The sequence below is a fragment of the Ranitomeya imitator genome, chromosome 4 (genome assembly GCF_032444005.1).
Source record: "Ranitomeya imitator isolate aRanImi1 chromosome 4, aRanImi1.pri, whole genome shotgun sequence".
In the NCBI taxonomy this organism is placed as follows: Eukaryota; Metazoa; Chordata; class Amphibia; order Anura; family Dendrobatidae; genus Ranitomeya; species Ranitomeya imitator.
Genome location: NC_091285.1, coordinates 251,528,352 through 251,552,667, shown reverse-complemented (window position 1 = coordinate 251,552,667; position 24,316 = coordinate 251,528,352). Strand labels below are relative to the sequence as shown.

Genomic DNA, 24,316 nt, shown 5'->3' with positions numbered 1-24,316 from the left:
TATATCTTTAATGTATAAATATATGAGGGGACAGTACAAAGACCTTTCTGATGATCTTTTTACTCATAGACCTGAGACAGGGACAAGGGGGCATCCTCTACGTCTGGAGGAAAGAAGGTTTAAGCATAACAACAGATGCGGATTCTTTACTGTAAGAGCAGTGAGACTATGGAACTCTCTGCCATATGATGTTGTAATGAGTGATTCATTACTTAAATTTAAGAGGGGACTGGATGCCTTTTTTGAAAAGTATAATTTTACAGGGTATATATACTAGATTCCTTGATAGGGCGTTGATCCAGGGAACTAGTCTGATTGCCGTATGTGGAGTCGGGAAGGAATTTTTTTCCCAATGTGGAGCTTACTCTTTGCCACATGGGTTTTTTTTGTGTCTTCGTCTGGATCAACATGTTAGGGCATGTTAGGTTAGGCTATGGGTTGAACTAGATGGACTTAAAGTCTTCCTTCAACCTTAAAAACTATGTTACTATGTTACGTGTTGAATAAATCTGCTTTATTTTTTATACTTCCTGGTACTCGGCTTTCACAAAGCTTTATTGATAGAGTCATGTGTGGATTTTATGCATTTTGTGTTTTTTACCTGAGTGTTTCCCTCATCTAATTCAATTCTATAGATAAAATCTGCATATAAATCTCAGAGTAATCGCTAGAAAAATTGATCCTGTATATTGTGGATTTCAAACACACAAGCACCGCTGGTCATTTTAAACAGGGTATAAAAAAATCAGAGTGGGTATGAGATTTCTATAAATCCCATCCACTTTGTTGGGACTGTAAGAAGATGCGTTTTTTATGCAGTGAAAATACTCAATGTTAGAAGTTAGCCATATATTGCAATATTAATATTATGAAATCTTAGATTAGAAATATAGATAATAGTAAATTATTGATTTCCTCCAGGTAGGATAAAATTAGTATTAGAGACCTCAATCTAGGGAAGGGGGAGGTGACAGCATGGGCTTGAAACGCCAGGACTGTATTTTAGTCTCAGTCCATCCCAAGTCACAATATCCAGAAAAAGTTAATGTTTACACAAGTGAAGAACATTTAGCATCCAAACTCTGTTCAACATATTTTATGACAGACGTAAAAGCCTGCCTCACTGATCAAACCCATGGTTCTTCCCTCCATGCCTGAGTTAGAAACTGATGCTCAGCCCATTGTGTTGCCACGTTAATTATTGCTAGGCAATTTCCTTTTAAGGTGAGATGCTCCTTTAAGATTGCATCACCAGATTCCTTGATGACTTCACAATACCCCACAAGATTCCATTATGACATCATAATGCACAGCCACTACTTACCCAAGTGCTTACTGGCCAGGTGTCATTGTTGTCAGTGATTGGCTGCGAAGCTGGTGATATACTGACTGCGATTGGATTTTTTTTGAAATGTCTGGAATTTCTTCAGATAAACGTGAGGTGTTGGCAGTACTCCAGGGGATTCTTACCACCTATGCCCTTGACATTGTGCTACCACTACCCGATGGCGTCCTCAGCTTCACTTACCGGCTGGTTATGAAGCTAGTGAGAGACTGCCGGACCAAATACCACCAAGGTCGTATAAGCTCAGAATATCTTGAGCATTTACAGATGAACATCAGGACATTAGTACAACAGGTAAGTAACAGACAAACTGGGCAAAGCACATAAAATAATAATGGATAATAATCATAAAATACAAGCTGGGGTAGAGGGCGGTGATAGTGTGGGCCTGCGAGCTCTAAAATGCCAGGGCTGAATTTTTCTCCCAGTCCAACCTGGTTACAATATGTAAAAAAAGTAAATGTTTACACATGTAAAAAATATTTAGCATCCAAAACATGTTTAAAGGGAACCTGTCACCCCGTTTTTTGAGATTGAGCTATAAATACTGTTAAATAGGGCCTGCGCTGTGTGTTCCTATAGTGTATGTAGTGTACCCCGATTCCCCATGTATGCTGAGAAATAACTTACCAAAGTCGCCGTTTTCGCCTGTCAATCAGGCTGGTCAGGTCGGGAGGGCGTGGTGACATCGGTGGTTCTTCCTCAGCTTTACGTTGGTGGCGTAGTGGCGTAGTGGTGAACAAGCAGCGCGCGATCTGCGCTGTAATCCCTTGCATCGGTGGGGGCGGCCATCTTCCTGGGGCCGCGTGTGCGCAGATCGAGTGCTCTGCTGCACGGGGCTTCAGGAAAATGGCCGCGGGATGCCGCGCGTGCGCATTAGAGATCGCGGCGGCCATTTTCCCAAAGCCGAGATGCAAACTCGGCTTTGGGAAAATGGCCGCCGCGATCTCTAATGCGCACGCGCGGCATCCCGCGGCCATTTTCCTGAAGCCCCGTGCAGCAGAGCACTCGATCTGCGCACGCGCGGCCCCAGGAAGATGGCCGCCCCCACCGACGAAAGGGATGACAGCGCAGATCGCGCGCTGTGTCTTCACCACTACGCCACTACGCCACCAACGTAAAGCTGAGGAAGAACCAGCGATGTCACCACGCCCTCCCGACCTGACCAGCCTGATTGACAGGCGAAAACGGCGACTTTGGTAAGTTATTTCTCAGCATACATGGGGAATCGGGGTACACTACATACACTATAGGAACACACAGCGCAGGCCCTATTTAACAGTATTTATAGCTCAATCTCAAAAAACGGGGTGACAGGTTCCCTTTAAGATAAATTTTGGGGGAAAGACGGATATAAAAGCCTGATCAGAACCTGATTCTGGTTCTGATGCTCAACCCATAATGTTGCTATCTTAATTGTTACTAGAATGTTGCTAGGCAACTTCTTTCATGGTGAGATGCCCTTTTAACTCCTTCACCACCTTGCGATTTTCCGTTTTTGTGCTTTCGTTTTTTTCCTTTCCTTCTCAGAGCCATAACATTTTTTTTTACCATCAATATAGCCTATGAGGGCTTGTTTTTTGCAGGCCTAGTTGTAGTTTTAAATGACACCATAGATTACATATATTGTACTGGAAAAGGGAAACAATTTCAAGTGCGGTGAAATTGCAAAAAAGTGCAATTCCACAATTTTTTTTTATTTAAAATGTTCACTAAATGCTAAAACTGACCTGGTAATATGATTCTACAAGTCAGTGTGAGAAAGCAGATACCAAACATGTATAGGTTCTTTTTTTACTTAAGTGGTGGAAAAAAAATCTGAATGCCAGCCATGAGTCGGTGTTCGTAAAAGATGATCAATGGACAGGCACACTGGTCTTCTGCAGACCCCCGGCTGTCATGACAACCCATCGCAACCCCAAAATCATGAGACAGGGGCGCTGATGAGCGAGACTTGTGACACGGTTTTGGTCAGCATGTCATAAATACCGTTGTCAGTTATTGACAGTGGCATTAAGTGGTTGACAGTCGAAATCCATCTGCATCTATTTGCGGGACATGACAGCTGATCACATCAACTGTCATGTGCGCGTAGAGATGCGGGCTCTGGCGCTGCCTAAAAAAGACAGGGCCATGACCTTGGACATACCTATACTTTCAAGGTTGTAAATGGGTTAAGATTCCATCCCCGGATTCCATGATGAAATCACTGATGAAATGTTAACATTCCACCGGGAGATTCCGTTACGACATTATAATGCACAACCACTACTTACCCAAGTGCTTACTGCCCAGATGTCATTGTTGTCAAGTGATTGGCTGCGAAGCTGGTGATTGTTATGGCTGGCAATCAGGCAACACAGCGTGCAGTAATCAGCGCACATACAGAGATCTGGCAATAACCAAAAACAATAGGACGAGCTCTGAGACGTGGAATCTCTGTAGACTGCAGTACCTGATCTATCCTCACACAACTATAAGCAGCAGTGGATTGCGCCTAACACTACCTATGCAACTCGGCACTGCCTGAGGAGCTGACTAGCCTGAAGATAGAAATACAAGCCTGACTTACCTCAGAGAAATACCCCAAAGGAATAGGCAGCCCCCCACATATAATGACTGTTAGCAAGATGAAAAGACAAACGTAGGAATGAAATAGATTCAGCAAAGTGAGGCCCGATATTCTAGACAGAGCGAGGATAGCAAAGAGAACTATGCAGTCTACAAAAAACCCTAAAACGAAAACCACGCAAAGGGGCAAAAAGACCCACCGTGCCGAACTAACAGCACGGCGGTGCACCCCTTTGCTTCTCAGAGCTTCCAGCAAAAGTTAATAGCAAGCTGGACAGAAAAAACAGAAAACAAACTAGAAGCACTTATCTAGCAGAGCAGCAGGCCAAGGAAAGATGCAGTAGCTCAGATCCAACACTGGAACATTGACAAGGAGCAAGGAAGACAGACTCAGGTGGAGCTAAATAGCAAGGCAGCCAACGAGCTCACCAAAACACCTGAGGGAGGAAGCCCAGAGACTGCAATACCACTTGTGACCACAGAAATGAACTCAGCCACAGAATTCACAACAGTACCCCCCCCTTGAGGAGGGGTCACCGAACCCTCACCAGAACCCCCAGGCCGACCAGGATGAGCCACATGAAAGGCACGAACAAGATCTGGGGCATGGACATCAGAGGCAAAAACCCAGGAATTATCTTCCTGAGCATAACCCTTCCATTTGACCAGATACTGGAGTTTCCGTCTAGAGACACGAGAATCCAAAATCTTCTCCACAATATACTCCAATTCCCCCTCCACCAAAACAGGGGCAGGAGGCTCCACAGATGGAACCATAGGTGCCACGTATCTCCTCAACAACGACCTATGGAATACATTATGTATGGAAAAGGAGTCTGGGAGGGTCAGACGAAAAGACACCGGATTGAGAATCTCAGAAATCCTATACGGACCAATAAATCGAGGTTTAAATTTAGGAGAGGAAACCTTCATAGGAATATGACGAGAAGATAACCAAACCAGATCCCCAACACAAAGTCGGGGTCCCACACGGCGTCTGCGATTAGCGAAAAGCTGAGCCTTCTCCTGGGACAAGGTCAAATTGTCCACTACCTGAGTCCAGATCTGCTGCAACCTGTCCACCACAGAATCCACACCAGGACAGTCCGAAGACTCAACCTGTCCTGAAGAGAAACGAGGATGGAACCCAGAATTGCAGAAAAATGGAGAGACCAAGGTAGCCGAGCTGGCCCGATTATTAAGGGCGAACTCAGCCAACGGCAAAAATGACACCCAATCATCCTGGTCAGCGGAAACAAAACATCTCAGATATGTTTCCAAGGTCTGATTGGTTCGTTCGGTCTGGCCATTAGTCTGAGGATGGAAGGCCGAGGAGAAAGATAGGTCAATGCCCATCCTACCACAAAAGGCTCGCCAGAACCTCGAGACAAACTGGGAACCTCTGTCAGAAACAATATTCTCAGGAATGCCATGTAAACGAACCACATGCTGGAAGAACAAAGGCACCAAATCAGAGGAGGAAGGCAATTTAACCAAGGGCACCAGATGGACCATTTTAGAAAAGCGATCACAGACCACCCAAATGACCGACATTTTTTGAGAAACGGGAAGGTCAGAAATGAAATCCATCGAAATATGTGTCCAAGGCCTCTTCGGGACCGGCAAGGGCAAAAGCAACCCACTGGCACGTGAACAGCAGGGCTTAGCCCTAGCACAAATTCCACAGGACTGCACAAAAGCACGCACATCCCGTGACAGAGATGGCCACCAGAAGGATCTAGCAACCAACTCCCTGGTACCAAAGATTCCTGGATGACCGGCCAGCACCGAACAATGAAGTTCAGAGATAACTTTACTAGTCCACCTATCAGGGACGAACAGTTTCTCGGCCGGACAACGATCAGGTTTATTAGCCTGAAATTTCTGCAACACTCTCCGCAAATCAGGGGAGATGGCAGACACAATGACTCCTTCCTTGAGGATACTCGCCGGCTCAGATAACCCCGGAGAGTCGGGCACAAAACTCCTAGACAGAGCATCCGCCTTCACATTTTTAGAGCCCGGAAGGTATGAAATCACAAAATCAAAACGAGCAAAAAATAACGACCAACGGGCCTGTCTAGGATTCAAGCGCTTGGCAGACTCAAGATAAGTAAGGTTCTTATGATCAGTCAATACCACCACGCGATGCTTAGCACCCTCAAGCCAATGACGCCACTCCTCGAATGCCCACTTCATGGCCAGCAACTCTCGGTTGCCCACATCATAATTACGCTCAGCAGCAGAAAATTTCCTGGAAAAGAAAGCACATGGTTTGAACACTGAGCAACCAGAACCTCTCTGTGACAAAACCGCCCCTGCACCAATCTCAGAAGCATCAACCTCGACCTGGAACGGAAGAGAAACATCAGGTTGACACAACACAGGGGCACAGCAAAAACGACGCTTCAACTCCTGAAAAGCTTCCACGGCAGCAGAAGACCAATTAACCAAATCAGCACCCTTCTTGGTCAAATCGGTCAATGGTCTGGCAATGCTAGAAAAATTACAGATGAAGCGACGATAAAAATTAGCAAAGCCCAGGAATTTCTGCAGACTTTTTAGAGATGTCGGCTGAGTCCAATCCTGGATGGCCTGAACCTTAACCGGATCCATCTCGATAGTAGAAGGGGAAAAGATGAACCCCAAAAATGAAACTTTCTGCACACCGAAGAGACACTTTGATCCCTTCACGAACAAGGAATTAGCACGCAGTACCTGGAAAACCATTCTGACTTGCTTCACATGAGACTCCCAATCATCTGAGAAGATCAAAATGTCATCCAAGTAAACAATCAAGAATTTATCCAGATACTCACGGAAAATGTCATGCATAAAAGACTGAAAAACAGATGGAGCATTGGCAAGTCCGAACGGCATCACCAGATACTCAAAATGACCCTCGGGCGTATTAAATGCCGTTTTCCATTCATCTTCCTGCCTGATTCTCACCAGATTATACGCACCACGAAGATCAATCTTAGTAAACCAACTAGCCCCCTTAATCCGAGCAAACAAGTCAGAAATCAATGGCAAGGGATACTGAAACTTAACAGTGATCTTATTAAGAAGGCGGTAATCAATACACGGTCTTAGCGAACCATCCTTCTTGGCTACAAAAAAGAACCCTGCTCCCAATGGTGACGACGATGGGCGAATATGTCCCTTCTCCAGGGACTCCTTCACATAACTGTGCATAGCGGTGTGTTCAGGTACGGACAAATTAAATAAACGACCCTTAGGGAATTTACTACCAGGAATCAAATCGATAGCACAATCACAATTCCTATGCGGAGGTAGGGCATCTGACTTGGGCTCTTCAAATACATCCTGAAAGTCAGACAAGAACTCTGGGATGTCAGAAGGAATGGATGACGAAATAGACAAAAATGGAACATCACCATGTACTCCCTGACAACCCCAGCTGGTTACCGACATAGAGTTCCAATCCAATACTGGATTATGGGTTTGTAGCCATGGCAACCCCAACACGACCACATCATGCAAATTATGCAGTACCAGAAAGCGAATAACTTCCTGATGTGCAGGAGCCATGCACATGGTCAGCTGGGCCCAGTACTGAGGCTTATTCTTGGCCAAAGGTGTAGCATCAATTCCTCTCAACGGAATAAGACACCGCAAAGGCTCCAAGAAAAATCTACAACGTTTAGCATAATCCAAATCCATCAGATTCAGGGCAGCGCCTGAATCCACAAACGCCATGACAGAATACGATGACAAAGAGCACATTAAGGTAATGGACAAAAGGAATTTGGACTGTACAGTACCAATAACGGCAGAGCTATCGAACCGCCTAGTGCGTTTAGGACAATTAGAAATAGCATGAGTAGAATCACCACAATAGAAACACAGTCTGTTCAGACGTCTGTGTTCTTGCCGTTCTACTTTAGTCATAGTCCTGTCGCACTGCATAGGCTCAGGTTTACTCTCAGACAATACCGCCAGATGGTGCACAGATTTACGCTCGCGCAAGCGACGACCGATCTGAATGGCCAAGGACATAGACTCATTCAAACCAGCAGGCATAGGAAATCCCACCATTACATCCTTAAGAGCTTCAGAGAGACCCTTTCTGAACAAAGCCGCTAGTGCAGATTCATTCCACAGAGTGAGTACTGACCACTTCCTAAATTTCTGACAATATACTTCTACATCATCCTGACCCTGGCATAAAGCCAGCAGATTTTTCTCAGCCTGATCCACTGAATTAGGCTCATCGTAAAGCAATCCCAGCGCCTGGAAAAATGCATCAACATTACTTAATGCAGAATCTCCTGGTGCAAGAGAAAACGCCCAGTCCTGTGGGTCGCCGCGCAAAAAAGAAATAATAATCAAAACCTGTTGAATAGGATTACCAGAAGAATGAGGTTTCAAGGCCAAAAATAGCTTACAATTATTTCTGAAGCTCAGGAACTTAGTTCTATCACCAAAAAACAAATCAGGAATCGGAATTCTTGGTTCTAGCATCGATTTCTGATCAATAGTATCTTGAATCTTTTGTACATTTACAACGAGATTATCCATTGAGGAGCACAGAGCCTGAATATCCATGTCCACAGCTGTGTCCTGAAGCACTCTAATGTCTAGGGGAAAAAAAAGACTGAAGACAGAGCTAAGAAAAAAAAATGCTGTCAGGATTTCTTTTTTCCCTCTATTGGGAATCATTGGTGTGGCTCCTTGTACTGTTATGGCTGGCAATCAGGCAACACAGCGTGCAGTAATCAGCGCACATACAGAGATCTGGCAATAACCAAAAACAATAGGACGAGCTCTGAGACGTGGAATCTCTGTAGACTGCAGTACCTGATCTATCCTCACACAACTATAAGCAGCAGTGGATTGCGCCTAACACTACCTATGCAACTCGGCACTGCCTGAGGAGCTGACTAGCCTGAAGATAGAAATACAAGCCTGACTTACCTCAGAGAAATACCCCAAAGGAATAGGCAGCCCCCCACATATAATGACTGTTAGCAAGATGAAAAGACAAACGTAGGAATGAAATAGATTCAGCAAAGTGAGGCCCGATATTCTAGACAGAGCGAGGATAGCAAAGAGAACTATGCAGTCTACAAAAAACCCTAAAACGAAAACCACGCAAAGGGGCAAAAAGACCCACCGTGCCGAACTAACAGCACGGCGGTGCACCCCTTTGCTTCTCAGAGCTTCCAGCAAAAGTTAATAGCAAGCTGGACAGAAAAAACAGAAAACAAACTAGAAGCACTTATCTAGCAGAGCAGCAGGCCAAGGAAAGATGCAGTAGCTCAGATCCAACACTGGAACATTGACAAGGAGCAAGGAAGACAGACTCAGGTGGAGCTAAATAGCAAGGCAGCCAACGAGCTCACCAAAACACCTGAGGGAGGAAGCCCAGAGACTGCAATACCACTTGTGACCACAGAAATGAACTCAGCCACAGAATTCACAACAGGTGATATACTGACTGCGATTGGATTTTTTTTTAAATGTCTGGAATTTCTTCAGATAAACTTGAGGTGTTGGCACTACTCCAGGGGATTCTTACCACTTATGCCCTTGACATTGTGCTACCACTCCCCGATGGCGTCATCAGCTTCACTTACCGGCTGGTTATGAAGCTAGTGAGAGACTGCCGGACCAAATACCACCAAGATTGTATAAGCTCAGAATATCTTGAGCATTTACAGTTGAACATCAGAACATTAGTACAACAGGTAAGTAACAGACAATCTGGGCAAAGCACATAAAATAATAATGGATAATAATCATAAAATCACGTTTATTTGCATGAAATATGTATCTTGGCCAAGAGCAATTTAATTTATCGCTTATACGAAATATCCATATATGTATTAATTGTAGCTGTAGATTGCAGGAGTAAAATGGTGACATAAATAGCTTCCTATATTCTCTACTTTCTCTCATGATTTTTCTTTTTTATTTATTTCCATTTCTATAGGCTGAAGAAAGATCCCAAAGTGGAGATCTGGCCCTTTTTAAACAACTGGCCCAAAAGTTCCTGGATGTACTAGAGTATATGGCCCGCTCACTGAAGCATTTGGTAAGAATCCGTCATGTTCTATATCTCATGTCTTTCTTATCTGATCTTCTCCAGAATACTAGTCATATAGCAGATTGTCATATTTCTCATTTTAGAAGCCTCCCTGTCCGCTCCAGGCAGATACAGGATATTTTATGGCAGCCTGTCTCTGCTCCATCCTCTGTGGTCACAGTCTGTGCTTTACTCAGTGGTGCGGACCTTTCATATCACATCTGTCTCACTTTATCTTCACAATCTTCCTTCTTGTAAATGCTGTAGTTCTGGTAATAGATATCATTGGAGAACTGTTGTATATACAAGTCCCTTATATATTAATATCCAGAAAAGAAAAGGGAAATGTGGCACTCACCCAAGCGGATTGTAGATCAGAGTCCTTTTTTCATCGTAGCAATATAATGGACATAACAAGGAGAGGCGGCTGGGAGAGATCGGCGGTGCGGGGAGTGAGAAAAGGACAATGGCCGTTTCGCGCTTGTGCGCTTCCACGGGTCCAGGTGCACAATTACAATCGTCATATTCTTTATAGGGAACTAGACAGCTTGATGTGAACAGGTGTACAATTAAAAAACCAAATCGGTTCTGTGCAAAGAACATGATTAACAAGCATAAATAAATATCGGCATTGTAGGTCACATAATGCAGATGAGACTACTCAATCATTTTTACAGGAATATCGTCATATCTAATTTATCATTGAGACCAATGGGCCCCTGCGCATTGGTCTCCATGATCCATCGTGCCTCTCGCTGTAGTAGAATTTTCTTGCGGTCACCACCTTGAAGTGGGTTTTTTACCATCTCAAGACCTGCGAATCGTAATACATTCGGGTTTGCATTATGGTGGTGCCGCATATGCTTAATAAAACGAGGGCGACCTTCCCCAGATATTATTGAATTGCAATGCTCACTGAATATCGTAACCATCGGACGTATAGTTTTACCGATATAATAAAAAAGACATGGGCAGAAGATTAAATAGACTACATATGGAGTTTTACACGTAATTAAATCCCGAACTGTGTGGCAAACTGAACCTATACGAATGGGGTTTTCCAAGAATCTTAAATGACAAAATTTACAGTTACCGCACTTGTGATTACCCGTAGGTTGGCATTTCGTTAGCCAATTATTTTCTACTGTGGGGAAACGTTTTTTAATCAATAGGTCCCCCAAATTTCTTGTGCGTTTATAGCCAAATCTTGGGCGATTTATTGTCAGCGCTGATAATTCTCTATCACATTGCAATACGTGCCAGTTCTTATTGATGGCTGCGTAGATATCTTTGTCAATCGGACTGTGTGTAAAGGTAAATGTAAACCTTTGATGCCCATTGGGGGGAGGGTTTGCAGTTTTTTTTATAGGTTTTTAATAAATCTTTTTGTGTGAGTTGCCCCACTCTGCGTTCAGCCGTTGCTAAGATATTCGGTGGATAATTTCTATTCAGGAAATTGTTTTTTAACTCTGCAATTTGTTTTTTAAACTGGCTGGTCGAGAGGGTGCGGAGGAGTTCTTTATGGACTGTAACCATAAAGAAGATTTATTATTAATAAGCACAAAGGCATTGGAAACAAAAATTTACTCTCTGGCAGAGAGAGAAATTAGACTTTATTGGACTATAAAATCCCTAAAATCTTATGTGGAATGTGGAAGGGTCCCAAGAGGACTCCGCGTTTATAAGGAGATCTCCCAGTTTGCGGAGGATCCCTCTTTTCAGAGTGCATGGGAAGAAATCTATTTGCAGTGCTCACGAAATCTATTGGCGCTGGTTATCGCACAGAATGAGAAGGAATATACCGCTTTATGTGAACAGTTAGATAAAGCAAAAGAAGAGTTTAATTCACGTGTCTCAGAGAATCAGAATAAACTATTTCTAAAAAAATTGGAGAAAAAACATGTTTTAATACAGATGGAGACGAAGCAAAAGAAAAAAGACAAATTTTTAAGGGATAAAAATGATTTTGCAACGGGACAAATTGTCTCCTGGAATAAAAACAAGAGGAGAAATTTCCAAAGGCATTATCCCCCTAGAAAATCAAATAGACGCAAGCCACAAAAAGATGGATGGGTGACGGACTCAGATTCCAGCGGCGTTGAGGAACCAACAGAGAATGTCATGCCAGCAGTTGCGCCAACAAGAGGAACCAGCCCTTTAGAAAAAAGACCCGACGGGGGGGCTGAAAAAAGTGCACAGAAAAAATGCAAGCAGGTCTCTTGGAAGAAGTGATGGGCAATGAACTCCAAATAATAAATCTGTCTAATAAGGTCCTATCCCCTGTGCAAAAGAAAGTGCTGTCTTTAGGCTTAAATTTTTGTGTTCCGGACGAGTTTAACCTCACTGATTTTAAGATTGACCTCTTTAAAGCCACGAGAAAACTACATCTACAAAAACATTTTTCCAACAGAAAAAATCAAACAGATACGCCTAATGCGGTATCTACAGAAAGTCCCGTTGCCATCGGTAGCCTAGGATTTGTGGCTTTTCCTCCAGCTGAATCTCAGGACATTGAGGACGCCTGGCTATTAGCCAATCTTGGTGAATCCTCACAGGGAGTCGAGGAGCGCAATGAAATTGTCAATAGGGATACTAGCACCAGACCCTTTTTAGGTGGTATACGATCTACGTTTATGCCGCCGGTCTCTCCAGGCAAAGCGATTGACTTATTTCAAGATCTTGTGGTAAATGATGTAGAGGCCATCTTATATCGTAAACCTAAGAAGAATTTAACTGAAGAGGAGGAAAAAGCTATACGCGAAATGCAGCGGTGGGATGACGTAGTCATCAGAAAGGCGGACAAGGGGGGTAATCTCGTCATTCTTGATAAAAATTATTATATCAATGAAGCTATGTCCCAATTGAACGATAAAGCCACTTACATCACCCTTGATTGTAATCCCACTGTAAAATTTAAGGAGAAATTAAGGACTTTATTAAACAAACATGTAGCTAAGGGCACTTTATTGAAAAACAAAGCTGAAAAATTGCTACCTAACCATCCTAATATACCTTGTTGGTACAGTTTACCAAAGGTACACAAACATGCTACTTGCCCGCCTGGACATCCTATAATATCCGGAATCGGATCTTTGACAGAACCCTTGTCCCAATTTCTTGATTGGCTGCTGAAACCACTGCTGCAGAGAATACCGTCATTTGTTAAAGACTCGGGGGACTTCTTGATTGCCCTCCAATCATTAGATTGGCAACCCACTTTTTCTCTAACTTCAATTGATGTAGTTAGTTTATACACCAGGATACCTCAGAACAAAGGCATTGAGGCAATAAGAACTGTCTTGCTTAAAACTGATAAGGCTCGGGACTTTATTGCATTTATTACTGAGAATCTGGAATTTGTCCTCTCGCATAATGCGTTTAAGTTTGGCGACAAATGGTTCCTTCAACGCACTGGAACCACGATGGGGACGCCTGTCGCATGTGTATTCGCCAATTTATTTTTGGCAGTCTTCGAGGAGAAATATATAACGTCCGTGACAAATCCCTTTCTAAAGTTTATACGAATGTATTTAAGATTCGCAGACGATATTTTTATCGTCTGGGATGGTTCTGAAAATGTTTTCAATTCTTTTGTTTCCCATCTAAATACTATAAATGAGGACAATATGCAGTTTACTGCCTGTTTCGGGGGAAATGAGCTAGATTATCTGGACGTGAAAATTGAGATATTAGATGGTATGTTGAGTACAAAAGTACATAAGAAATCTTCCGCAACCAACAGTCTACTACATTTTAATAGTGCCCACCCATTTCACACTAAAAATAGCGTACCTTATGGCCAGATGGTGCGATATAGAAAAACTTATAATAATGAGGAGATTTTTAAAAAACAAATTGCAGAGTTAAAAACGAATTACCTGAATAGAAATTATCCACCAAATATCTTAGCAACGGCTGAACGCAGAGTGGGGCAACTCACACAAAAAGATTTATTAAAAACCTATTAAAAAACTGCAAACCCTCCCCCCAATGGGCATCAAAGGTTTACATTTACCTTTACACACAGTCCGATTGACAAAGATATCTACGCAGCCATCAATAAGAACTTGCACGTATTGCAATGTGATAGAGAATTATCAGCGCTGACAATAAATCGCCCAAGATTTGGCTATAAACGCACGAGAAATTTGGGGGACCTATTGATTAAAAACCGTCTCCCCACAGTAGAAAATAATTGGCTAACGAAATGCCAACCTACGGGTAATCACAAGTGCGGTAACTGTAAATTTTGTCATTTAAGATTCTTGGAAAACCCCATTCGTATAGGTTCAGTTTGCCACACAGTTCGGGATTTAATTACGTGTAAAACTCCATATGTAGTCTATTTAATCTTCTGCCCATGTCTTTTTTATTATATCGGTAAAACTATACGTCCGATGGTTATGATATTCAGTGAGCATTGCAATTCAATAATATCTGGGGAAGGTCGCCCTCGTTTTATTAAGCATATGCGGCACCACCATAATGCAAACCCAAATGTATTACGATTCGCAGGTCTTGAGATGGTAAAAAACCCACTTCAAGGTGGTGACCGCAAGAAAATTCTACTACAGCGAGAGGCACGATGGATCATGGAGACCAATGCGCAGGGGCCCATTGGTCTCAATGATAAATTAGATATGACGATATTCCTGTAAAAATGATTGAGTAGTCTCATCTGCATTATGTGACCTACAATGCCGATATTTATTTATGCTTGTTAATCATGTTCTTTGCACAGAACCGATTTGGTTTTTTAATTGTACACCTGTTCACATCAAGCTGTCTAGTTCCCTATAAAGGATATGACGATTTTAATTGTGCACCTGGACCCGAGGAAGCGCACAAGCGCGAAACGGCCATTGTCCTTTTCTCACTCCCTGCACCGCCGATCTCTCCCAGTCGCCTCTCCTTGTTATGTCCATTGTATTGCTACGATGAATAAAGGACTCTGATCTACAATCCGCTTGGGTGAGTGCCACATTTCCCTTTTCTTTTCTGGATATTCGTTCATTACTTTTTGTGTTGAGCACCATCCGTCTGCTGATGATCTCATACGTGCTACAGGAGTCTTAAAGTGGAATCCTAAGTCTGCGTTTGTACTGCCTGCTGCGAGTACACCTAGTACCGTTCATATTCTGCGTTTTTGGTTCTTTCCCTTATATATTATGTGGATTTACTGGACGGAGCGGCTGTGTATAGTCCACTCAATTCCGTAATTATGTAAATCCAGGTTTAGTCTTTTCTTTTGTGTACTGTAATTTAGTATTTGTACATATTATATCCATCAGGAAACACCGGACGGTGACTCCAAAGAGGGGCAACAACGAAATATCGCTGACCCCAATACCAGTGAGCCAGAGCTAAAGAGTGATCTAATTGAAGGTAAGCTGATCATCTCGTAGTCCTAGAAACATTAATATTATGGAGACACCAAAGAATATATACATTTACTCTTCATCCTCTGTATGAGGCAGGAGACGGCTCCTGGACCTCCTATAGACTATAATGGAGGGGGCTAATGCAATTCTAAAAACCCCTCTGGTTCTCTCTTCTGGGATCTTTTCAGCCCCAAAATGCACAAAGAACCTCATAGTGTCCCCATTCAAGTCATTGTCAGATCCCAAACAATCACACATTTATGGTAGAGTATATCTATGGATGCACCATAATATACACAGTATGTGCAGAATATCCATATAACTAGTATTATACCATTTACTTGTCTTTCCTTCCTTGTATCGATGTTTTATATATTAAGTATTGATATCGTCTAATACATGATGTCTCTTCATTATTTTATCATTAGAGACAACTGAGCCGGCAACTGCTGACGGTGGAATCTGTGAGACACCAGAGATCCCCGAATCTGCCAGTGTAAGTATCAAAGAAAACATCTGTATATCATCTGATAATGGGGTATGAATTACACATCACCTTTTATGACCACAGCACCTTTTATTTTCCTGCAACTTTTATGTCTCATTGTCATTTCTTATTCTTATAGGCCGTGATCAGATCATTGGACTCTATGAGAAAACCAAGTAAGAGCGACTATACCCAGATCAAAGAGATCAGCAGTGGATCTTTTGGGTGAGCTTTATGTATAATTTACATTTTTCCTTATCATGATGCCTCTGTCTATATGTCCTGCCTTAGGGAAATTCCTGTATATGAGTCCACGTCTAAATGTTACTGTTTTCCAAGATCTGTAACATTATTATTTCATCCGATAGAGCTTTGTAAGGACTTGCTTTTTGTGTGGCGAGCTGCTGTTGTTATTGATACCACTTTGCACTAGATCTAATCTAGTCATTTAGTCCACATCTATTTGTCACGATTCAGCTCAGTTATAATGTGATATGGATGAGAACCTCCCGTAAGTGATCATTCATGCTGAGCTATGCTTTGCAAAAAAGAAAAAAAAAGAGCATGAACCGCACATCCCAAAATCATACGTTGATCTAAAGCCGCTAGGCAAAAATTAATATAACTGAATATGAGGTTTTCATTTTAACATTCTGATCAGACTGTATGACGCCCACTGCCCCTTCACGGCAAACCTCGTAGTGGGTCCTATCGCCCTAACGGAGCGGAGCCGTGCCGCGCCCACCGCCACAGCGGCCATGCACCAGCAGGGCGGACGGCCTGTTGCCCCACAGCACCCATGCTGCAAGACTGAGTCCCCAAGACTCCAGACCGCGCCGCCCCACCAGCACAAAGCCACAGCAACAATGGCCGCCACACTGCCACACATTCATGCTGAGCTATTTTGTGTATTTCCAGACCAGTGGTCCCCAACTCCAGGCCTCGAGGGCCGCCAACAGTGCAGGTTTTTAGGATTTCCGTAGTATTGCACAGGGCTTGGAATCCAACCCCTGTGCAATACTAAGGAAATCCTGAAAACCTGCACTGTTGGCGGCCCTCGAGGCCTGGAGTTGGAGACCACTGTTCCAGACATTGATTTATAGTGACGGCCATACATCTAGTATTAACAATTAGTCATGAGCGAGTGTGCTCATTACTCGAGATTTCTGAGCATGCTCGGGTGTTCTCTGAGTAGTTTGGGCGTGCTCGGAGATTTAGTTTGTGTCGTCACAGCTACATGATTTGTGGCTGCTAGACAGCCTGAATACATGTGGGGATTTCCTAACAAACAGGCAATCCCTGCATGTGTTCACGTTGTCCAGCAGCCGAAGATCATGCAACTGCGGTGAACAAACTAAATCTCCGAGCACGGCCAAATACTCGGAGGACACCCAAGCATGCTCGGAAATCTCGAGTAATGAGTTTACTCGCCCATCACTATTGATGAATACAGAAGATCTTTTGACATATATAGACAGACTGTTAGTAAGAATTCGGTATAAATTATGGATTTTTCTCCTCTACAGCGCCGTACACTTAGTGCATCACAAAGACACAAACAAGGTATTCGCCATGAAGAAACAAGCCAGGAGTAACATGCATGATCCATCATATCTTAAAATGGCCTATCTGGAAAGGGACATCGCAATATTCTCAGATTGTCCCTTTGTTGTCTCCACGTTTTGTTCCTTCCCAACTAAACAACATCTCTGTATGGTCATGGACTTTGAAGCAGGTAAGACATATCCATTGTATCTATATCCAGCTCATATCTTCTTAAATATATAAAGGTACCAATGTATTTATATTATATTAATCTACATGCTCATAAGAACAGTTTAGGAGGATTACATCTTACTGACAGATAATAATTTTCATTGCGTATTGTATTTAGTCTCCATAAGGGACCTGAACTTGCAATGATATAATCGTATTTACTATGTACTGCAATATGGGTATTGCACAATATGGTGAAAATCTTGGTCCCCTATGAAGCCAAGCTACACACTGACCTTCACAGAAGTACCATAATGGCAAGGATAGTAGTCTTACGCAGACACTCAGCAGCCATAGCAAACCACTGACATGGAATGGTAGATGATGAGGGCTTAGAGCAGCTCGCCTCCAGGTCACCTACTGTAAATGCCAATGTCAGAGATTGACAGTGCAATGTAAGAGGTTACCAGCATGGGGGAGATCTGAGCTCTCTTTTTGTATAGGACTACTCTGCAGTATACAGTATACGCTCTACATCACACAGTGTATCTCTATGATTGACTCCCTGCCCCAATGTCTCAGCTTATTGCTCATTCATCATGTGTGATTTACATTGTAACAAACTCTCACCTGTTATATTTGCTTTCTGCTCTAGGAGGAGACTGTGACAGGCTCATAAACTCTTATGGTCGTTTACCCCTTGCCTTGGCCCGGATGTATATTGCAGAAACGGTTCTTGCTGTGGAATATCTGCACAGCTATGGTGTGGTTCACCGAGACCTGAAGCCTGTAAAGTAAGTGAATGCAGAAGAATAAAAAGGGAAAAACAGTTATAGTTTGGTATACAGTCTATGGATTATTACTTAGGGCTGACAATATCTTTTCTTTCACAGCCTCATGATATCATCATCTGGACATATCAAAGTCGCCGATTTTGGGCTTTCAAAACTCGGACTCATGAGGCCAACATCAGATATTTACAAGGTTCGAAGTAAAGACATCACCAGAGAGTTCCGTGATAATGAGGTTAGCTATACATACAAAACTTATTCTTTACAGATCTGATCTATTTCTGCTTCTCTTATATTTTCTCACATAGAAAACTTTTCCACTGGTATTATTTGTCACAGCTATTTTCATTGATCGTCTTTGTTCTGTTGGTTTCCAGGTGACTGGCACCTATCATTATGTAGCCCCAGAAGTCATCTTAAAGGTGGGCTATGGAAGGCCTATTGACTGGTGGTCAATAGGGATCATTTTATATGAATTTCTTACTGGCAATGTGCCATTTAACGGAAGACGCAAAAAAGATATTTTCAACAGTATCATCACGGGTAAGTAAAATAATCTGAATGCTGTGTGATGCCATAGTAATTTGGTTCAGTTGTTAGGTTCATTCTTTGGTTTAGTTGCTTGTTGTTTTTGATATTTTTTTAAATGACAGTAAAAGTATGGACTTTCTTTTCTGTAATATTTACTTTTTATATAACAGATGACATCACTTTGAAAATTAAAAATTCTACTAGTCATCCTGATGCTCAAAACATCATGACTCAGCTGCTCAGAAAAAGTCCAAAACATAGACTCGGGACAGGTAATGTATATAGTAATATTAATAATAGCTTATAACTCCTCTGTGACCTGACAAATAGATAATTTCCATGAATCCTCATGGAAATTATCACTGAGGTCTCTGCTTTACCTTCTTGTCTATTCCCCATTCTTCATGCCATGACTTGCAGTATATTTTGGCTCTGCTATGTCTTCAGTTTAGATTAACATAAAATGTACAGTTTTCCTAACATTGTCTGGATCACTTTTTTCTTGTCTCCCGTTTCCAGAAGGAGCAAGTAAAATCAAGAGTCATCCATTCCTGAGAAAGTTAGATTTTGAGAACCTTCAAAATCTGAAGCCACGGTTTATGCCAAATCTTAAGTCAGAGGAGGATACCTGCTACTTTGACAGTAAGTAGAATGAGACGTCATCTGGTTAAAGCTGCTGTTTGTCTTGTCTTTCATTTTATGAGATACTATGTTCCCATCATTATTAGTAATAATATAGTGACTGTCTGTGATTATATTAATAATCTCTGATAATAATTGTACTTTGCAGCTGGCATTAGGAGACCCATACATATGGATTCAGATGAGGGTGACACAAGTGAAGTCAGTGATTGGCCAGAAAGCCTAAACTATGTATCATCTTCTCAAAGACTTTCTAAGGTAAGTATGTGATCAGTAAATCCACAAAACTATAACTAAAATAGTATTAAAATACTTTATATATGTATATTTAATTTTACTCTGTGTATTTTAGCTATATGCAACCAATACCAGGATGATGAGCAATGAAGATCATGAGCCATCCCCAGATTGTTCTCTAGAGACGAGCACAAAACACTCAGACGTGTGAGTAGATTATTATTATGGGGTATAGTACTGACATATCTTCAGAATACCAAATACAAAACGCATATGACACAATACTAAATCCAGAACCCACCACCCCATGATTGATTATCACTGTAGGGTCTGGCTTGTGATAACGCTAATGATAACAGTTGATCATTGTGACCAGCCTTTCATTTCCATTTCATTAAAGCCCTTTATTACTAGTTGTTATTCATTTTTGCTGATTGAAGGCAGTCCTGTGCAAGGTATCCCCTCCATTTTGTCCAAGTGTCCTAACTGCCCATACAGAAAGGAGTTGTTGTTTTTTAAGTGCTTTCACTTGTAATTTATTATTTTTCTTCTACCAAACAGGCAGAGAGAATCTTCTCCTACTAGAAATGATGGTGATAATCAGTGTTTCACTACTGAAAACAACAAGTCACCCTCTCCCATATTGTCAGGTATGTGCAGGTCTATAGGAAATCTTGTTGACGCCACTGATTAAAAGGTATAATGTAAATGTTACATGAGGGCTCAGATAATCACAGCTTTTTTGTGCCTTTAAAATAAACAACAATCCAACACTTTAATGTATAAATTCTCACTCATTTGTGCTGCGCATTTAAAGCTATAAGGGGCCATACAGTCTAGTGCTTGATACTGACCACGAATACTGTGCACATGGCTCGATTAGGCCCCAAACTAACCCTATATGTACCCTTAATTTGACACAGATGTTTAAAGTAATGGACTATACGATAACACTGCTGCAACTAATGTCATATTGAAGGGAACCTGTCACCAGATTTTTCCCATATAACCTGAGACCACCACCTTTCAGCTCTGTGTTACAGCATTCTGGAAATTCTGTATATAAGTCTCCAAGCCGCCCTTTAAAAAAACAAAAAAGACATTTTAATATTTTCACCGATGGCACAGTCCGGACTGATGGGCGTTACTGTTCTTGATCCGGAGCCTCCTCTCTTCTTGTGATGCTGTTCCCTGCTTCGTGTGGATGATGTGTCCTATGTCATCCACACAGTGTTCTCCATTACGTTCCTGCGCAGGCACACTTCCCTCTGCCTTGCTGAAGGCAGATCAAAATACTGTAGTGTGCATGAGCCGGCGCTCTTTGGCCCTTCCCCATGTATTGACATATAATTAGTGATGAGCGAGTGTGCTTGTTACTCGAGTTTTCCGAACATGCTCGAGTGTTTTCCGAGTAGTTTGGGCGTGCTTGGAATGAAATTTTAGTCCCCGCATTTGCATGATTTGAGACTGCTAGACAACCTGAATACATGTGGGGATTTCTGAAACAAAAAGGGCAATCCCCACATGTATGCAGGCTGTCTAGCAGCCGCAAATCATGCAGCTTCGGGGACCTAAATTTAATTTCCAAGCATACCCAAAATGCTCAGAGAACACCCAAGCTCAGAAAACTCAAGTAACGAGCACACTCGCTCATCACTATATATATGTCAATGGTGGGATTTTCACATCTATGACTAACAATGATTATTGACCGGTTTTTCTTATTTTTTTACATGAATTTTCTAGTTGAGACAAAAAATACATCTGCATTAGAAACGGGAGAAGAGCAAAACCCCGAAATAGTAGCAGAGACAGAACCTACCAGAGGTAAGGGTGACAATACGGTCTATGTCGGTGACTGGGATTGATTCACGAGGAGGATATATTGGTGTAGTGATGAGAGAGTGTGCTCGTTACTCGAGTTATCCGAGCATGCTCAGGTGTCTCCAAGTATTTTAGGCGTGCTCGGAAATTAAGTTATAGTCCTCGCAGCTGAATGATTTGTGACTGCTAGACAGCCTGAATACATGTGGGGATTTCCTAAAAAACGGACAATCCCCACATGTATTCAGGCTGTTCAGCAGCCGCAAATCATACAGCTGCGGGGACTAAAACTTAATTCATGACCATGCTCAAAATACTCTGATAACACCCAGGCATGCTTGGAAAACTCGAGCAACGAGCATACTCGCTCATCACTATATGTCAATGGTGGGATTTTCACATCTATGACTAACAATGATTATTGACTTGTTTTTCTTACTTTTTTATATGATTTTCCAGTTGAGACGACAAACATATCTCCATTAAAACTGGGAGAAGAGCAAAACCCAGAAATAGTCCCAGAGACTGAATCTAGCAGAGGTAAGTGTGACAATAAGGTCTAGGTTGTCTGATGTCAGCAACTGAGAATAATTCACGAGGAGGATATATTATATGTCAATGGTGGGATTTTCACATCTATGACTAACAATGATTATTGACTTGTTTTTCTTACTTTTTTACATGAATTTCCAGTTGAGATAAAAAATACATCTGCATTAAAACTGGGAGAAGAACAAGACCCAGAAATAGTAGCAGAGACTGAACCTAGCAGAGGTAAGTGTGACAATAAGGTCTATGTTGTCTGATGTCGGCGATTGAGAATTATTCATGAGGAGATGTTAACTCCCAGTGGTACGACTGCCACATGTATGATGACTGACAATGATCATTGACTTGTTTATTTTACTTTTTATATGAATTTCTAGTTGAAAAGAAAAATAAGTCTGCAATAAAACTGGTAGAAGAGCAAAATGCCAAAATAGTAGAAGAGCGAGAACCTAGAAGACGTAAGTGTGATAATAAGGTCTATGCTGTTTGATGTTGGCCAGTGAGAGTAATTCATGTGGAGAAGATGTTATCTGTCAGTGGTGGGATTGTCACATGTATGATGACTGACAATGATCCTGTTCCACTGCACAGATAAGATTTCTCTACCGTCCTGCCACAATAACACTAAAGCAGTATCTTCTAATATGGAGTCCCATTACTTACATTATTTTTATATCTCTTCTCATAGGTTCCATCTTCCGACGAATAATATCATCCTGTCGGCGTGGATTATCTAGGGCTGCTCGCAGCATCAGAAAAAGATGCATTTTTCCCATCTGTCAGTAGGGCACCATATACATCTAGTGCCCTGAAGAAAGTACAGCAGCAAGTCCATCATCAAAGCTGTACTTGGGCAGCACGGAGGCTCAGTGGTTAGCACTGTTGCTTTGCAGCACTGGGATCCTGGGTTGAAATGTCACCAAGGAAAACATCTGCAAGGAGTTTGTATGTTCTCCCCGTGTTTGCGTGGGTTTCCTCCGGGTACTCCGGTTTCCTCCCACATTCCAAAGACATACTGATAGGGAATTTTCTGTGGAATATGATGGTGCGCAAATACACGTAATAAATAATACCTGTGCGGAAAGATTTCTAACATCTACCTGTGGCCTTCTGATCAGCAAAAAGCATCTGCAGCAGATGAAGGCCCCTTCAAGCACATCACATCATTCTTCCATGCAGTTCCTAATTTAAAGTAAATTAAATAAAAATTCAGGATTAATTAATGTTCCTTTGTAATAGAATATTACTGAAATATATGGCATACCAATACTGTATGTCGTACATGTTTGAAGCACCCTCATGAAGATTTGTTTTTTCACTAAACGTGTAGGTACTGTAGCAGGGCCAAACTGGCCATCTGGCAAATGCCAGAAGGGCTTCTCTGGTCATGGGCTGCCTTGACTGCTATGTTGTTAACAGAGTCGGTGTTCTCAAGATGTGCATACTGTTAAGAGTTGTGATGGAGCACAAAGTCACTGACTCCGTCACTTACCCCAGCAGGCCACGGGTATCATTAGAAATATTGGTCATGCACAAAATCTTCCTTTCCTCCATCCAGGGTAATATTAGTAACATATCGTATCTGGTTCATGGGGACGGAGACAACATGGGCCTGTAAAATTTCAAATGCCAAGACTGAATATCAGCCCCAGTCCGTTCCTGGCAGGGCTCTAGCCCGCGGCCCCATAGTGACGGCCATATAGTGTTAAGTGGGGGTAGTAGGGCTCTAGCCCGCAGCCCCCATAGTGACGGCTATATAGTGATACGTGGGGGTAGTAGGGCTCTAGCCAGCGGCCCCCACAGTGACTGCTATATAGTAATAAGTGGGGGTAGTAGGGCTCTAGCCCGCAGACACCATGGTGACGGCCATATAGTGATAAATGGGGGCAGTAGGGCAATAGCCCGCGGCCTCCATAGTGACAGCCATATAGTAATAAGTGGGGGTAGTAGGTCTCTACCCCGACCCCGTAGAGATCGCTATATAGTGATAAATGGGGGCCGTAGGGCTCTAGCCCGTGGCCCCCATGGTGACGGCTATATAGTGATAAGTGGTGATAGTATGGCTCTAGACCGCAGCCCCCATAGTGACGGCTATATAGTGATAAGTGGGGGTAGTAGGGCTCTAGCCCGCGGCCCCCATAGTGACGGCCAATTAGTGGTAAGTGGTGGTAATAGGGCTCTAGCCCGCAG

At 42.5% G+C, this 24,316-nt stretch overlaps 1 protein-coding gene across 1 annotated transcript; it reads left to right on the top strand.

Moving 5' to 3' along the window:
- The first annotated feature begins 1,411 nt into the window (after positions 1-1,411).
- LOC138674488 (microtubule-associated serine/threonine-protein kinase 4-like) lies at positions 1,412-23,333 on the top strand. The gene is made up of 21 exons (XM_069762324.1): positions 1,412-1,639; positions 9,451-9,630; positions 9,876-9,977; positions 12,323-12,874; positions 15,260-15,353; positions 15,778-15,845; positions 15,976-16,061; positions 17,363-17,571; positions 18,208-18,346; positions 18,446-18,578; positions 18,721-18,886; positions 19,045-19,146; positions 19,394-19,516; positions 19,665-19,774; positions 19,869-19,960; positions 20,315-20,403; positions 21,500-21,580; positions 22,037-22,117; positions 22,271-22,351; positions 22,504-22,584; positions 22,815-23,333. The coding sequence occupies exons 1-21, from the start codon at positions 1,412-1,414 to the stop codon at positions 22,910-22,912; spliced, it is 2,895 nt and encodes a 964-aa protein (XP_069618425.1). The 3' UTR covers positions 22,913-23,333.
- Positions 23,334-24,316: the final 983 nt, after the last annotated feature.

Excerpts from the sequence above, each read along its gene's own strand:
- LOC138674488 (XM_069762324.1), top strand. The coding sequence starts at position 1,412 with ATGTCTGGAATTTCTTCAGATAAACGTGAGGTGTTGGCAGTACTCCAG. Across the intron at positions 19,517-19,664 it reads GGATACCTGCTACTTTGACA|CTGGCATTAGGAGACCCATA; the intron begins GTAAGTAGAATG and ends TGTACTTTGCAG. Across the intron at positions 22,118-22,270 it reads AGAGACTGAATCTAGCAGAG|TTGAGATAAAAAATACATCT; the intron begins GTAAGTGTGACA and ends ATGAATTTCCAG.